The sequence below is a fragment of the Pseudopipra pipra genome, chromosome 1 (assembly GCF_036250125.1).
Source record: "Pseudopipra pipra isolate bDixPip1 chromosome 1, bDixPip1.hap1, whole genome shotgun sequence".
Lineage (NCBI taxonomy): Eukaryota > Metazoa > Chordata > Aves > Passeriformes > Pipridae > Pseudopipra > Pseudopipra pipra.
Genome location: NC_087549.1, coordinates 95933204 through 95952019, shown reverse-complemented (window position 1 = coordinate 95952019; position 18816 = coordinate 95933204). Strand labels below are relative to the sequence as shown.

The 18816-nt window shown below is 35.9% G+C and overlaps 1 protein-coding gene across 3 annotated transcripts in view; it reads right to left on the bottom strand.

Annotated features, from left to right (window-relative positions):
- ATP9B (ATPase phospholipid transporting 9B (putative)) overlaps nt 1-18816 on the bottom strand; it is a 156559-nt gene that overhangs the window by 75317 nt on the left and 62426 nt on the right. For all 3 annotated transcript variants that reach the window (XM_064666174.1, XM_064666193.1, XM_064666184.1), the window contains exons 8-10: nt 16655-16749; nt 9066-9146; nt 3209-3284 (exon numbers count right to left, since the gene is read on the bottom strand). In XM_064666174.1, the coding sequence (XP_064522244.1) occupies nt 3209-3284; nt 9066-9146; nt 16655-16749 (252 nt within the window). The remainder of the gene's footprint in view (nt 1-3208; nt 3285-9065; nt 9147-16654; nt 16750-18816) is intronic.

The window sequence follows — 18816 nt, the reverse complement described above, 5'->3', positions numbered from 1 at the left end:
TTGACCCTCCATATCACCTTGACAAATAGCAAATACACATATCTTGGAGATAGTGGGCTCTCCAATCTCATGCAATGGTGTTTACGTAATACCTCAAAGAGAGTATCAGGAAATTCAGCATTTATTTAGTCACTGAAAGGAGAATCCTCTCACCCTACAATATGCAAAACCTTTTTGAAAATTAAATAAGACTTTGTATCTGCAACTCAGCTACATACTCCTTTCCTGGACACCAGTGATGTAGCTCTCTGTCTCCACTCCTGCGATTGACAGCATCAGTCAGTAGTACGTCCAGAAAATCGCACGGGTTGACCAAGAATGCTTTGTCACAACCTACAAGGGGCTGGCAAGGACAGAACAGAGTCCCAATGGGTCACACATTTGCTTGGCTTAGTAACAGATGATGTCCAGGCTGCTTAAAGAGCACCGAAGGAAGCAGCCTTCCAAGCCAGACTGCATTAAAGACTATCATACTGAACAGTCTTAGGTTAAATGAAGAGATGTACAGTAAACATTGCAGAGTGGAACTCTACCCACTACCAACTGGGCACAGGCTATAAAATCACTTTCTTGAATCCAAGTGGCAAAGTAATGGAATATTAGATTTGCACACAGACATGGTATACTATCTGGTTAAAAAAAATCAGCATGTAACAGAACTGTAAACCTAGACACTAAGGAGACTGAAATAAGATGCAACTGTGGGTGAGGCAAGGTAGCTAACTACAGAGTAGAAAAACAGTGCAAATTTCACATGCTATAGGCTTTTTATTCTTCTGTTTTCATGGGAATCCAAGTGGCACTCGTCCACAGAAGTTGTCCGCAAGCATAATCTTCCATTAAATTTTTCAGATATAATCAAGGACTGTGATAGATCATAGTAAGGGAGGAGATGCAGAGGTGTCTGCAAACCTGTGTAGGCAGAGTCCACCTTTGATATCCTGCCATGGCAGGTATAAGCAAGGCAGCCTATATGTGTTTATAATGCAGTCAGATAGTGACAAGTGTTTTCATTCAGATTTTCAGTTGTCACAAATCTCGGAAATTCAATTATTAAGTCTACTTTTAAAAAAAATACAAATTCAACTAGCTTACAATCAAGTATCCTTAACTTAGCTATGTACACTCAAATTGGAAGTGGGATGAAAACAACTGAATGATACATTGTTATCAACCAAATCTAGGACATTTTGACAATCTGTTAGGTGTTTTGCCTTACAGTCTTTTCTCATGACTACATGCACAGTGCACTTCACAATTGTCTTAACAGATAAGCAACAGACTGAAGACAATAATTTCCTACCTTTTGTTAAAGGCCTAATCCTACCAAATGCTAAAATTACCTCCACAGAGGTGCTGAGTAATTCTTAAGATCAGGATTTATGATGCCATACAGAATGAGGAAATACCCAAACAGAATTCTTACATGCTTAATAGCTGCAATACTTACATAAGAGAAGCACATTAGCACGGTATTAAATTGTAGGTAATACATGAAATAAGGTTAAGTGAAATGCATCATATGCCGAAGTTCAGGTATAATTAATGTCACAAAATCAATTAGTGAAGGAATTATTTTTCTCTGGTACCTTAATTCAAGCCAACTTCTGTATGCATATCAGGACACATGCTATTTTTCCCTTCAGAAGGGGCTGCAGTCTTGAAGAGTCATTCAATATTTTTTCCTTTGTATCACTCAGTGAGTTTGCCCTGAGTCTCCCTTAGAGTCTTATTCCACTATTCAAAACTACACTCCAACAAGAGAATTATCTTTTCTTGTGTTTTTCTACTGCCATTATTAATGAACTTAAGTTCTTCATAAGTAATTAGACTTTCACAAGATCCCTCAGAAGTGAAAAATCCTAAGATACCCTAAGGTACAAATTTTAAGGAACATTGTTTTCATTAACACGGGTGACAACTTTAGATGGCAGATCAAGAGGCCTCAGTCAATAGCTACAATTCTAAACAAAATCACCTATCTTGGAAATGAAAACACAAACACTTTCAATTAAAATTCAAAATTACTAATTCAGAATTAGTGAGTTTGCAAATGCGTATTTTTTGAGCGCAGTTTTCCCCTGTACATAGATTTGAGGAAAGCAAACTCAAATATGCATGAAATTTATAATTCATGAGAAACACATTTTCAGAGAAAGTTACAGATCTTGGCTACGTAAGTTAAAAATCTAACTGAGGACAACTTTAGGCATCCATTTGAGAGTTTTAGAGAGAATGGTTTTCCAGTGCAATCAAGCCCAACAATACCAAGGATCAAAGAACATGACTACCTTTTCAGACTCTGGAAAGGAGTGCTTGGTCACAGACTCCTTTGCAACCTTCTCAAAATTAATCTCTTTCCCACAGCCTTCCAGCAGACCCCTCACTGATGTAACAAGTCTTCATAGTAGGGACTAACATTATAATTTAGGTGGAGACCCTTTTTTACTTTCTTCCCCCCTCTCTCAGCTTATGTTTCCAGTTGTTCCAATTCCCCATGTTAAATCTTAGTTCTTTTTAAAAATCATTTACCAATTCCTTATTCTCAGTCATTTTGTGCAGAAGAATAACCACAGTCATTTTGACTTTTTTTACATAGAGCAAAAGTGAAAGAAAATAAATTTCTGCTCTCAAAAAAGAAACATTGCAATGGCTTGAAGGTCAATTACAGCATCTAGGAAATGTGAACTCTTTATAATATCTAGGACATATATGAAACATTACTAACATTTAGATCCTATTATTTTAAAATTAAATAATTGTATAACTGATCTATTTTTTCTGATTAAGATTTTGCCTGAAAGATTTTAAGCATGGAGTATATAAAAGAAAAACTCCTAACAAATGCAAAACCACTCTTGCTTTTTAGCAAGAAGAAGCATCCACAGTGCTTCTGAGAGGACCTTACAACCTGAAGTTTTAACTAAATCAAAAAGGTCAGTGACTTCAGTGGGGTACAAAGGATAGCACTACTGAAAGAGCAAAATCTGAGTAAAAAACCCCCAAAGCTATTAAGGAGGATTAAAAACGCATGAATATATTTTGAGTAACATGATGAAATCAATGAGAAGGCAGAAAAGCAAGAGTTTAATAGCCTGGAAGACAAAGACATTTTACAATGTGAAATATTAATGGCTTTTGAAAAATAAAGATATGCTTCCACAGAAGTTTTTAGATTCATTATCAGCCTTTCTATTGCAACACTTACCTGAAGCAACAACAGTGCTTGCCCATAATGTATTTTCTATGCTTAGGCTTTCATGAACTGCAGGATCACTGTCTTCCTGTTAAAAATATGAACACCTAATAAGTAAATCACCATCACAAAGTGTTAAGAACCATGCCAAACCATCTGAGTAACTTGCACAGGATGCTTGCATCCTTATAACCATCACTGTATAACAGCATTCATTGCACATACTTTGTCTGTATACACACAAATAATTTTCCAAAAAGTGAAATAGTGATTGAAGTTCATACTACTTAAATCCAACTATTTTCAAAGATCTAAAGTAAAAATGTTTTTAAAGGAACATATTCTTTTCTCAGATGTATCAAACTGCAGAACAGTTTACTGTAGCAAGCAGTTAAAGGGAATTATGGAAGTTAACCACCAAAAATTAATACCCTGTTCTCTATCTAAATAATCTATAACTCATACAGTAAGTTATGGTCATCATCATTTTGTACCCAATCAACATGATATCAACTTCAGGGAAGAATATTTAGACTTCTAAAAAGAAATGCAGGTTTTGTTGTCTTACCACACACTTACAAAATATATATTCCATGGGAAAATACTTCCAATAGAAAATTGATTCCATGATTACTTTAAACTTTCTTTTTTTTTTCCCCTCCCCTCTCTCCTCCCAAGCAATAATGATCCACAGATTGTAAACAATCTCTCATAATCAATTTGGAGCATGTACAGATTTGTTACTCATTAGCAGCTGTGGAATGTGCTGTTTACAACTACAGGAAACTTTAGGAGGTAGAATAATCAGGTGTATTTGATCAAATTACAGATTGTGCTAAACATATTCCAGGAAAAGGGGATGACTGATTTACAAAAGTACACAATAAATTCTACAAATTGTCAATAATCAAAACATACATCTATTTTTCATCTCTATTTTGAAACGACCACCAAACACAGTATGAGCTGCATAGAAATTTCTATTTCTAAAAACGAAAAATCTCAAACTAAACAGATATGTTTTTGTGCATACTTCAAAAGACCCCTACATAGCAAGGAAACTACAGCTCTTATTGTCTTAAGTGAGGAAAAATCATTGTTTAAAAGGCATAGAGAATCATTCTATCAAAAACAGAGGGAAAGAGAGGGAGAACATGGAGTTAGCCCTAAGAAGAACACCACAAATTTTGAATCAAGACTTAAATTCTGATGACCCTGAGATTAGCTCAGTTGGTGAGAGCATGGAGCTAATAATGCCAAGGTTGCAGGTTGTATGGCTGTACAAGCCATTCACTTAAAGAGTTGGACTTGATGATCCTTGTGGGTCCCTTCCAACTCAGAATATTTTGTGATTCTGTGAAGAATCATCATTGTTCTGTAAGATTAACCTTAAATTAAAAAAAAAGAGAATTATTTTTTAATTCTTACCTAAGGAATTAATACTGCAAGAATTATTTGCTTTACCCCTAACTCATAATGCTTAGGTCCCTGGTTTGATTTACAGTTGTTCCTGAATTATATGAATCCTGGGATTATTTCGGCCTTCTGAAAGTCTCATTAAGCAGTGTACAGACATAAGTCTAAAAAGAAATCATCCAAACCCACAAGTTTTTCCACAGGAAGACATCACTTATATAGTCAAAATACCAACTGTGGCAGCTTGGGGCATGGCAGTCAGTGCAGAGAGTGCCATCTATACCACTATTCTATACCTATAATGTTGAAACACAACCATATCCAGTGGTAAGTTTTCACATGAGGTTTCAGCATCTGTTTCTACAAGGTTAGAAACTGGAAACAAACTGGTCATATGTGAGTTGAAAACAGTTATTAAATTTTTTCATTCCTGTCATGGGCTTTTCAAGAATTGCTGAATCTAACAGGACAACTTTCCCAAAATTCTTTCATATCAGTCAATGTGGATTAGCCACTCGTGACAAGAGTGAAAGGTTGCCACTTTCAACCCAAATGGTGAGCCTGGCACCAAACAGGAGTCTTAATTTCACATGACTTGCCATGAGATCCACAGATTTTTCTCAGTCAGCAACACACATGCTAACCTTGATTACTTCATATTATCCACAAACTGTTCTGCATAGTTCAAATTGTTTCAACTTGCTTGAGTTTTACAATTCTACCTATCATCAGCTGACAAAGTTTCCACTTAAGGTCTGCTGGGTTGAATTTCATTTGGCAGCTCTACGTTTATTGATCTTTGAATTCTGAATTAAATTCATTACCAGAATAGTGCAGTTCAGTATTGTATTTAAGCTTCTATACAGGCTTGTTTTTTTCATCCATGTGCAGTATTGATCATAGAGGTTTAAACTGTCTACAGTTCTTATTTGGAAATTAGTCTGTAGCTCTTGCATGTGCAGAGAAAAAGGAAAGATGAACAGTAAAATAAAAATTGAATATATGCTACTCCTAGTCCTGAATTCTTAATATAACTGACCAAAGACCATGAGAAATTTCAAGAAATCATTTAAAAGGTGACAAAGCTACAATTTATTACAAATTTTTGCAAATAATGACAGAGGCCTTTGAGTCTAAATACCTAATCCTTGAGTGAACCACTGAACTTCTATTTGACCTCTTCTAGCTCTGTTCCTGCCTGACAGGATCCAGCACAACAACACCCACCAACTTTTGTAGGAAAGTGGAATACACATTAGTTTACTTGCACCATTGAAAGAGATTCCTTCCCCACACCAATCCCACAGTTAATTCTTCTGGTTATGTTCCTTTTACTGGCATATGTGTTTTAAACAGGGTCAGATTTGGTTCTAACCATGTTAGCTCCCTAGTCAGGTTGCCTGTATAGCTGTTACAGCCAGCGAGGAAGGCAAATAAAAAGGATTTGTAAAAGACAATATCATTCCCTTCAGTGGCAACATAAAATTAAGCCAGATTGAAGTGAGCACAACTACTGATTGCTTCAAAACAGGCAATTCTTTAACAGCAAATATGAAGCAAAAAATGACTCAACATTCTTCCTGCTAAAATACAAGACTTATCCAGGAAAATGCACATAATTAGCCTCAGGTCAGAGATTCTACTCATAAATGAATACAGCTACCTGCATCAGGTTTTTCATCTATATTGGAAAAAATTATATATATTATATATTGTATAGTTCTGTATCATAGGGAAAAAAAAAGGTTATTGAAGTAGTTGAACTAAACTCAATGAAATTCATTCTCCAAGATTCCTATTAGACTATAAAGAAATAAGACATTCCCAAAGTAAATGAAGAGACTGAGGTGACATCTCAGAGCTGCAATATAGGAGAAATTAAAGGAAAATATTCTTAAGGGAATGGTGAAAGAAGAACCCAAATTTAAACAAAAATCAGCCAAAGTTAAAAGTAGAAGATAGAATTTCTATGTTTCTACACAGAAGCAGTAAGCAAAGGCTAAATAATACTCGCCATGCCAGTACACACTGATGTAAGTACTCTACTCTTCAGGCTCCAACTAGTAAAAGCTGGGTTAAGAAGCAGGGCTACCTTTTACTGCCCTTCAACAGACGTGCTTTTCTCATGCTTTTTCAGCATTGATAAAATAGCTTCCTAATGTATCAAGCCTACAGAGGAACATCAGACAGAAGAGAAACTCTAGTACTTACATTGTGTACATCCCTGTCCTGTGCATCACTATTTAAAGATAAGCTCAGTCAAGACATGGATGATGCCCTCAGAGCAAATAAAACAATCTGACAAATTTTCAAAAAACACTACTTTAGCTCATTATTGTTTCCTGACAGGTTGTCCAGAAGAGGTGAGAGGAAGAGAGAAATTAATTTATGCCATTATTTAAAGGCCAGACATGATCCTTCCTGCATGTTCATGCAAGGACACATACTCACTTTCATGCACTGACTGCATGTAACACATTAAAATCCATGGAGAACAACAAAAAACTTCCTATGAAGCTGGCAGACATCAATAGAGTAACAGCAGAGCTTTTACAACTCCTGACACAGTTACACAGGTGTACTGCAAAAGGTATCTACTGTCAGCTATCACGTTTTTTGTGGCTGTATTTCTCACGGAGAAGTACTTAAGAGAATTTGCTCCCTCATAAAAACTCCAGCGCTGTGCATCTACTTTTCTGGTTTGTTTTATGGTCACGCACTTTTTGAAATTATCTAAGTTTGTCTTTTACATTGTTAGTACTCTGTCTTCATAATGGGGGAAAAAAAAGAAAAAGAAAAATCAATGTGCTATTACCCTGTCAACCTAGCCTTGCAAGAATTCTTTGAACATCAATGCTTAAGTAGAAAAAATGTATGCATTAGCATCACTAAGCACACTAATTTTTTTACTTTAACATAAAATAGAAATTAGATGCAAGAACTGATTTATTGTAAGAAGCAAGGACTCACAGCAAAAGTAGAAAGATAAATCAGTAAACAAGTGTCCTAAAACAACATTTTGCAGAATGTACACCAGTACAAAAAAAAAAACCTTCTAAAAATATCTATTATGATTCACTGTGAACCAAATGCCCTCAGATCATTGCACACACAAGTTCAGTTTAAACTGTCCTTCCTATGGAAGCTTCCAAAAATATATATATATGCAAACCTGAAAGCATAAAATTCATCCCCGTTATTTACATATATCAGAATGTTTGAATCATACAGCTCTTATTACATGTACAAACAGAACTCACAACAGGGAGCAACTGTTTAGTGATGATTTCCCAATGTCTCGATTACATGTACCAGAGTTGTTAAAAGGCTCTGAACAGTTCAATTTATATTTAGGAAAGTACACACTTAGTCACTGGGACAGGAATAACATGAATTTACAGCTGTTAATAGAAGTTTCATTTGGACAATTGGTCAATACAAGGCTTAACTGTTGCTTACTGCTTTAGAAGGTGTGGACAAATGACATTTACTTTGTAGGCAGCATGAACTATGTAACTGGTACAAATTGGTCTTTGAGAGCCAGCAACTGCAATATCTCATTCATCAGTGTATTTAGAATTGTGAACTGGAAGTCCAATTACAGAACAAAATCTATTACCAATCTGAGTCATGGGTAAAAAACCCTTCTCTTTACCTCCACAACAGTTAATTCTCTCGAATTATTTTAGAAACAAACTACCAAGAGAAATGAGTCTAACACCACTGAGTTTGGCTAAGATAAACAGCACTATCACTATAGCTACTAACATAATGCTACAAAACTGTAAATCGATTTAAAAAAAAAGAATTACTACCTATTAGGACACCCTGCTTTAAAGGGTCAGCTTTAGCAGGCTACCTTTTGAAAATAAAAGAAAGTCACAGATATTATTGCATTGTTATTTTCATATTCAGTTTTGAATACAATTATTTCTGGAGAAGAGATTCAAAAAAGCCCCCATAAGTAGCTTTTAGTTTTATTTTATTTTTTGAGAAAAATGAACTTTGGAAGAGAACTACCTTTTCCTTGAACAGAAATGCTGCTAAGCAAGGCACACTTTCATTGCACAGAAACTAGCAATTGCATTGTATCAGGCTACTGATATTGTTCAACTTGTCAGTTTTTGACATATGTGAACAATACATCAGATGCCTGGAAATAAACTATACTGCCTTCAAAAGCTTTCACGTAAAAAGATTATGGTGATGTCAACCAACAAATATTCAACTCTCAGATTCTGCTTTTTTCAGATACTCTTTTTGTATTAGCTTTCTGCAATACATGTTTAAAAGAATATCTTTTATATGAAGTATAGCCATGGCAGGAACATGGACAAAAATACTGCAGTAAAGTCAAGGAAAGATCTGATAAAATGTTGACACTAAGTGTAGGTTTCACTTACATTGAGAAATGAAAGAGAGAAGTAGAACTGTATTTACATACACTACCTACCCGTGTGAAGGTACCCTCAAAACTGTGGATATCCAGCTGTGGCTTCTGAGCATAAACATAAGCATTGATCGAAAAGAGATCCTGTAAAACAGATTAATGTACTTACTATTATTTAAACTTAAATTTAATCACACATTTTGAAGAACTGGCAAAAATTCCAGACCCCCATTACCCCATCCCAAACAAAGTTCATGCAATTTTTACCCAACTAAGAAACATGCTGGTTTTTTCAGGACATCTTGTTATAGAGGAACCAGATCCAAGATGATACCCTAAATGTGTTGATAGTTCAAACACTAAACTTTTTTACATTTATAACATGAGCTAGCCATTTTATATAATTCATTTTCTCTTAACAGCCCTGTTTTAATTAATAACAGTGTAATCTTAAAATATATTCCATACATTTGTTCTTTTAAAAATAAAGTGGGGGTTTTTTTCATTTTTTTTTTAAATGAAACTGGAAACAAAATATTTTTCCAGAAAGGACAAAGCCATCTGAATACAAGAAGAAAAAATGACATTGATTCAAATTCTCTTAAATGCTCAAGCACCTCTGTGAAAAACCCAAGAGAAAACCCCATCAGCTTCTGGAAAGACTGGCTACATCAATAGGATTACTCACGTGTTTAAAGTCAGAGATACCAAAACTACTCTGATAAAATTTGGTCTAGTATAGGTGGTGGCACTAAGAAAAATAGGAAACTCTTCAGATACTACAGTAGCAGGCTCTATAAATAGATGGCAGTTTGGTATAAACAAAAGGAGGCAAAAAAAATCTGATCATTGTTATATCTTAAGAGCTGTTCCTAGAGGCCCAGGGAGGTTCATCTTAAAATTCGGAAACAATTATTTTGTTGGGTAATTGTTCTAAAACATCCACTTCCTACAGAAAGAATACCACAGACTAAAACCCTGATACAAAGGACTTTCTTTTTATCATAAAAGCAAAATTTTTGGTGCTTTTTAGATGGTCAGGACCAACAGCAGCTAACAGATGTCAAGAGGAGTTGACCACTCGTGCATGGATCCACAACAATCCAAATTCTACTCTGGAGTGGAGCACGTGCTTGATACCAAGTCCCAGACAACCTAAGAATACTAACATCTGATAAAATGCAAGAGTGTCTACCTTTCCACTGTATGTAGCATCTATTTGGGTTATCTCCATACTTCATTACCAGATGAATCTTGCTAAAGGCTAATCAGACACTACCTCTGGGCAGAAAATTACATGGCTACAATACCCTGTTCATGCTAGGTAGAAAGTGCTGTCTTCAAAAGCAGAATTAATTTTACGGCCCCTTTCATGGACATATAACCACACATTGGCTCAAATGTACTACTTTTAAAAGTATGCCATTACTTTTTGTCCATAATTTCGAATGTAAGAAAAAATAACTTTGTTTCAATATTTCACAAGTTGAACATTACAAAGATTAACTAAGGGTGCAATTGTCCACCTATATTAATGTCTTAAAGCCTGACATGTTTATATCCTTAAGTTTCTCCAATGAAATGGGTAGACTGATGAGTATCACTATTTTTCTGCTTTTCCTTTCAAAATGAATGTTTTCTTGAAATCTAATGTACGTTTATCAAATATGTTTCACTGTAGTTTAAAAATGTGTAGCTCTGTAAATACTGAATTTGTATTTATTTTTATATTTTGCAGGCAAGATATCTCTCATTTCATAGCCTGCAAAACACACACATACTTCGTATTTCATATGCTTTTTAAAATATGAATCAAATCTGAACATTAAATCTCAAATTCTCTTTATCTTAAGCCACTGGCTATTTATTGTAGTCTTTCACATGAAGTTCATTCATTGAATCCTTGTTCTTCCAACCCACTTTCAACGGGTTCACGAGAAATAATTCATATGAAACTAATACACATGTGGTGTCCTATATCTTCATCATTCACTTCTTTCCAATCTGTTATCACCTACAATCTAGCTAATCCAGGCTATTATGTGCTTTATTACACAAAGAAAAATAAAGTCTCTCAGTAGTGGATAGCACAGAAGAAAACTAATACCACACACATACTCATATATAGAATAAAAACTGCTAGTGAAATGCGTCAACTTCTCTCTTTTCAAAGAAGACCTTAGTGGAAAGCAACATCAGAATTAAAGAAAGCAGAAATATCCACCTTTTAAAGTTTATTGGCATTTGTACAGTAATACATTTTCCTGGATTCTAATATTTCAATTTTCTTCTACTGCAATGTTCTCCTTTGTTATATTTCAAATGTAAAAATTTCTATCTACCATATTTCTTTGGTGTCTTTTTATGTTTTAGTTCCCATTTTGTATTTCTGATTTAACACCTAACGTTTCATGTTTTCCTTTCTTTCTTTTTTGAATTTCAACTCTGAAATAAACTTACTTATCTTTCTGAAAAACTGAAATCTGCACATTCCTTACACATTATTGGCATTACTCTGGAATGCCATAAACTAGAACTGGCAGAGTATTCCAAAGGTGCACGCTTTTTTCGTAAAACTAAAAACATAAGAAAAAACCTATGCTGTGAGAGAAATGTAGGGTGGTAGTTCATTGGTATTTCATTCACGAGTAGCAGAAAGACATAAAAGCATATTACATGTGCTTATTAGATTTCTGATATAATTCTTTTCATTATTAGGGTAAAGAAAAGAGTTACAGGTTTTTTTTTCTGTAGGTCAGTGCTGCGTCCTCTGGACGGACATTGTTCTTAGATGAATAAAACACAGAAGTTGAAGTTTTATAATACAAAGAAAGAAAAGTCCAAAGAATGATACAGTTACAGAAGACAAATTACCAATTTGAACTACAGCCAACAAACAGTAAAGCTTGCTATAATAATACAAAGATGTTCCTTCGCCAAATGCTGCTTTTCCAGTAGTAGAAGCTGTGCATTATCTCAATTTCTTGAGAGAAGTCATAAGGGTGAATTTAACAAGGAGACACCGAGATTTGTACACAACAGTACATGTAAATATAATTTCTGCTCACTAGGTGAGAAGAATTTATCTGGTTAGGTTATATCATTGCTTTCCCTTATATAAAAGCAGAGAAGGAAAATAATCTTAAATAAAGGATTTGATTATATTGTTTTAAAATTATTTTTATTAAAATCACTTTTATTACTTTTAAAATTACTGTTTATTAATGATTTAACTAATGAGGGACTTGATCTTTGTGAAACTCAGCTTCAGTAAAGAATTATTTTCATACTTTAAGCATTGAACTGCTGGTTCTCAGAAGCTAAATAGTTCTTCTGATACCTTCAATGGAAACAGCATTCTACATTACGTTGTTTTTAGAATACAATAAGGGCAAATGACCTCAGTTATTTTCTTACTCAAGGATACAAACCACATTTGGGTGGGAATTGTAACAGTTCTAGATTAAAGAAACTATATGAAAGATTTGAATCTTAAGTAATAACAATTATTCTTGTACAACAGTACTGAGATTTTTCTTAAAAATTTCTATGCATTTAATTATCTCACTTGAAACAGTAATGCAGAAGAATACATTTCATCCTTCTATACTGAAAGTCAGAAAATTACTTGATCATGGTACAATAATGAAAATGTTTTCTTTTGCATTTCACCATTTAAGAAATCACCATAAACTTATCAATAACATAGAAAAATCTCCCCTATTAGGTCAAGGGCAACATTTGTTCACCTTACTTAAAGATCATTAAAATACATTCTTAATCATAACATGTAGTTCATTACAAATAAAATTGCCTTTGGTTCAATAAAACTAATTAAATGTAAATGGTATTGTTTACTGCTGTATGGATCTTCTGATATAAATCAGCAAGTCACCATTTATTGAAAATTACAGTGACCTCATTGCTGTTAATAAATATAGCTGATCACACAAGCTACAGAAGAATGCCTCAGAACTCGTCCATCACCAGAACTGTCCCACCCATAACTATGAAATTGCAAGAAACCTAATCTAGGTGTTACAATATTTGTTGCACAGCCATCATTAAATGACTTGCTGAAATTTTAATTCTCTGATCACATTAAGTGCTTTAGAAAGACAACAAAATCTGTACCGATCGTCTTGGTGGTGTCATCTGTTCTTTAAGAAAAGCTCTGAAGGTCTGCAGTTTTGTTTATTCTGGGTGTCACAGTGGGTAGGGTTACAGCAGTGCTCTATTGACACGGCTGACAGCTTGTGCCAGCAAAAGACATTCACCCTCTTGCCTGAAAAGAGGTTGTAGCAAGGTGGGGTTCAGTCTCTTCTCCCAGGCAACAAGTGACAGGAGCAGAAAAAACGGCCTCAAGTTGCACAAGGGGAGATTTACATTGAATATTAAGAAAAATTTCTCCACAAGGGTGGTCAGGCATCGAAAAAGGCTGCCTAGGGAAGTGGTGGAATCACCATCCCTGGAAGTGTTCAGAAGGCATGTGGATGTGGCACTTGTGGTTTAGTGGTGAACATGGCAATGCTGGGTTAAGGGTTAGACTTGATGATCTTAGAGGTCTTCTCCAATCTTAATGAGTCCATGTTTTTACATCTGATAACTAAAGAAATCCAAACGAGGGACAATTACAGAGAGTATATTCTGTCAAACATGCAATCAAATTGTTTATAGTCTATTTTATGCTCAACTTGCCTATGTTATATTTTTGAATTACTAAAAATATATTTCCATATGTAAATACGAACTGCAAGTCTCAGCTTTGAAAACACGTCACGTCACGGAGAAGATACCGTAACAGGTCTTATGTGCAATAAGTCCCTGGAAGTTGGGAAAAGCCCAGTTGTTACTGCAGGCAGAAGGCTGGCCGGAATGCTGTGATCCATTCAGCAACATGCCAGGATGGCAGTTCAGGTACAGCAAGGGCAGAGCCCCAGGGACTGCGCCCCGCTCCACTGGTCAGCACGGGTTCTCCCTAGGGGAAGCAGCCAGCTGCTGGCTCACCGTAACCCACAGCAAGTTAACCCTGGGGACTGGGCCACTGTTGCCATCCTGAACTGAGAGTTGACTCGCGTGCTGCAGCCTGCAGGGCTGGATGTAACACACCCAGAGTGGGACATCGCTGGTCTGCTCCCGAGAGCCTCACCCACACCACGCCGGCTGTGCCGGTGGCAAACACCAGGACACACCAGGCATTCGTGCTGCACATGGTGCACACAGTGGGACAGGGTCATCCCGTCCCGGCAGCTTCCTTTAGCAGCAGGAAAGGTCGCTGCCTGACCTGCCGGACATTTTGTACAGGAAAGGAACCCAACGCTGATCCCAGACAGCAACACAAAGCTCTCAGCCCAGACTGCTTCCAACCCTAAGTTTCTGCAGAAGTAACCTTAAGCCTATCAAAAAGCCTATGTCCCTATTACACACTGTGCAGATAGGCGAGGTAATCGCTGTAAATTTGCTTTTTTCCCAAGTCAGAAACAAAGCACAGAGATGTTTTACAAAGCAACTGACATTTTCCACTTAATATCTTCCAGGTAACTTGTCTGATTTTCCACTTTTATTAACAGCAGTTTTCAGCAACAAAGAAGAAATGGATTTCTCAAATGATCCTTACTTCTAACCAAGTTGCTTGCCTTTTTTTTTCCACTGTGTGTGGCAGTTTCAATATTGTTTGCTGAGAAAACTTCAACTACGTATTTTAAGCATCCCTTTTCTAGATAAGTTGGTTGTAAAGTTTCAAGCACTATCCCTGCATGTTTAAATCATGCAGCCTATTTTTGCTCTTTTTTCTGAAACCATTATTTTTACTGTAACTATAAAGAAATAATTCTGGACAGTGCATTTCAATTTTTAAAAGAATATATAACTACATGAAGGGCCCACATACAAATATAGTTTATGACTATTATAAAGCACAAAAACTAGGCTTATGAGAAAATAATTCCATAACGTTATTTTTCGTTAGTTTAATATTCACAGCTTGCTTAGACCTTCATACTAATTTCTGAGTCTAAGACTTGATGAGAAGCAGCCACTTAAAATGATCTCAATAAAGAACCACTAAGTGTCAGTGGTTTGACCAAACCATGCAGCACCAAAATTTAGAGGTAGTTTAGTTTAGTTGGCAGGACGTATTACACCTGGTGTCAGTTACTTCAAGATGAAATGTCAGACAAAGCCTATTCTAGTGTGGTTAAACACCAGCAACTGAGTGGTGTGAGAAAGGGCAGAGGCACACCAACTGCTTGGTGGATTCCATTCGCTGCTGGTAGCCAGAGAAGGTATGTTAAGTATAAGCAGCTCCTGATTAACCACATCTGATGACTCAACTCAGACTGTCACCTACAGCTCAAGAGGGAGAGTACAAAGATCTTGCAAGAAGCACAGATCAGTTAGAGGTAGGTTAGTAGCCTTAAGTGGAAACAACTAAGGAAGAAATGATTACTATATTGTACAGTTAAACCCTGTATACTGTTTCCAAGATGGTGATATCTTGCATTTCTCTCCCCTAACGTGCCCAGAACAACCACTACCTACAGCAAACTTTCACTTCTGCAGAAGATGATGCTGCATGTCCTACCATTCAAATGCAGACTCCCCAACTTCAACCACTTCTGATTTATTTTCCACTCTAAAATACTACATGTGAAGCCAATAGCCAGAGAATATGAACACAAAAAAAACCCCTCTCCCTTTTGCTAAATTTGAGCGTGGCAGCAACTCTAATTCTGGAAGTGTAAATGCAGAAGTCCTGCGAAGATCTGGCACATAATCTAACACTTCTATTGAGATGACATACAAACAGCCCTTTCAAGGTACATTTGCCTTTAATAAAACACCTAAAATATTTAGTGTCAAAACACCAGAAATTCTGTAAAGATAAATTCCCACAAGCTTGTGACTTGAGTATGTTTTCAGAGGAAGTCTCAACACCAAGCCAAATCTCCTGTAAAACAGCAAGCTTCCCCAGTATAAGGGACACAATTCAGCTTCTTGTTAAGAGACATTTATACAATTTTACATGTGCTTTTGTAGGTACGTGTCTATTTCAAATGTGTATATATACACACACACACACTCATGTCCTTTTTCCTAATTTTAGATTTATCCATGACACAACATATACGTGCATTCAAAAAATACACACATTCAAGCAACTCTTAGAAAGCCCTCTTTGCAAGAACTTGCACATTGCACATAGTCAGACCAGAAAGCATCTCGTCAACAAAAAGCACTTTACCTTCCAGAAGCAGACTGCTGTTTCCCAAGCTCACAAGTTACTGATTAAAGCAATGGTTCCTGAGGCAAGAATGACTTGCACTGGCAGTCTAACTTGCTTGAAAACACTGTAACTGTGATATGCTTCTGTGGAGTGCGGATCTCAGTGGAGACCAAAACGAGACCCACTAAGTTGAAAGATAAAAATCCAATTCTGACTCAGTTTCTTTTCAATGCAAAACCAAGTATATTTGCATAATCAACTTCTCGTTCAGCATCCAGTGGAATATCTGTGTCTTATTTATTGCACAAATTAAGGCTGTAGTAACAGGTATTTTCCAATACTTACAGTAACTGTAATAATCTCTTAGATAACGGATACAGATGCATACATAGAAGGTATCTTAAAAGTGAACAGATAAAATGCTTACCCCCAAAGCTGGCAATCTTTGTGTGCAGCTGACAGCAACCTTCAGTTTCCAGTCTGTTTCTCCATCCAGCTGGTCAGTTCGAATGAAACATGAACCTTGAAGTTATAAAAAGACATCAAACTATTATTTTGATTTCAAAAATTCAGTTTGGGTTAAACCATTAAGAACAGTGAAAGTAACACAATTTACAAACATTTTTAAATAAATCTGCTACATATAAGAGGATTAATATTTTGGAGTGTCTGTGTATTTTCTTCCAGGAATGCTCCAGATGCCAAAAAACTGCACCGTTTTTCTGATGGAAGTAACAATATGCCTGTTTATGAACTGAGGGAAATCCTACTTTACAGGTTTCTTTATAGTTTCTAAACAGGTTTCCAAATGTTATCAGCAAGAGATACAACTTCAGTTGAAGTTGAAAAAGGGTTAGTATAATTTCTTTATGGAATTCTGTCACAACAGAATAATGAACTGAAGCCTGTGATTTTTTTCTCCTTGTTGGTATGACATCACAAACTTCCACTGCTTATAGTCTCCCAGCTTCTCTGAAAAAACTATTTTTTTAAATAAATCCTTAACATGGACATCATTCAAAACAACTTGTGTCCCATTGTATTATACTTAAAAGAAGTAATTTTAAATCATCTATCAGGGATTCAAGACTAAGGAAATCTGTCAACACATGCAAAGTATGTAAGATATGAGGGAAGCTCAAGATACAGACTGATACATGCTGCAGAGAATCAGTGTTCTGTACAGACAGAAGACCAGTATTCAAGAAACAGAAAACTGAGACCAGTGCAAAGCCTCCCCCCCACACCAATAATTAGTGTGATGGATATCATCAAATCTAGAGTATTACATAGGTCACTACTGTAAGATTCAAAAAAGACTGCACAGGAACATGGCAAATCTATTAAAATATTCACAATTAATTACAATTCCATCAAGCTTGAAGCCTTTTAAAAAAGGTGGTAGAACTTTAGCAGTACTCTTCACAATTGCTACACTAGAGAAGCCTTAAATATTTCTGAAGTAGTAATTACAATTCCCATTACACTACAGCTTAACAACTGTATACACTATTGTTACTGGGTGCTATGGGTGTGAAAAGAATAGATTTTTCCAGTTATTTGTAGATTTTAACAAATGTGTATAGACATACATGCATATATACCTATAATTCCTTCTATATTTCAACCGATCCAATAAAATCTAATGAAGTAGTTTCACCCTTAGAAGTGATGTGGTAGCAATTAAATGGACGAAAACACTGCAAAGGAGTTCATCCAGGTTTGAGTCTTATTACAGACAAGAAGACAGTCTGCTAGAACGTGTCAAGGCAATACTTTAAGAAACGGTACCTACCACAAATTAAGAGAGATTCTTTTACAGGACATGTGGGCCCTGGTGTAAGTAAAATCTAACAGAACCCAACGTTTTATTCATCAAGGCCTCCAAATTAGGTAGTTCGATGAGCTAGTGGTCTGAAAAGACATGGTTGAGAGAGCAGCCACCTGAAATTTTATCTGACTGGAAGGTAGCATTTTTGCTCAACAGACTACAAAGAAGCCTACAAGCTTTCATGTAACAGTTATATTTAAGTGTGTAATAAGTAAACAAATCTTTAATGTTAATGTAGACAGATCTCAGAACGCATTATCACAGCTAAATTTCACCAAAAGCTCAGAGATGGAAGCTGCAAAGATGTGTCTGAAGTTCTTGAAAGACTGGTTTTAAATTCGTGACAGGATTCTTTACGGATTTTCTTCTAAAAATGAAATACTATAAAGCATTTTTTGGAGAGTCCAGTGACATACTCTGCATTATAATGAAGCATGAAGTACCTAGGAACAACTAGAAATACTATGGATTCACCACACTTTCTGGCAATGGCATAGATAAGCCTACTCTCCATCATACTTTTCCTGTACAAGGCATTTCATGGTTCTCTTTACCCTTCCTGTCAATGGTTGCTCTCTTCCATCAATTTCATTTAGAATTATACTATAGATCAATGCAGTTCAAGACCAGTGTGGCTCCTGTGAATGGTTGACTGCACATATATTCATTTAATAGAGCTTCACACTATGACATCTATTGGCCAGCTGCATTTCCTCTCCACTTCAGCAGTTAATTTCATCAATAACTTATCTCATAGC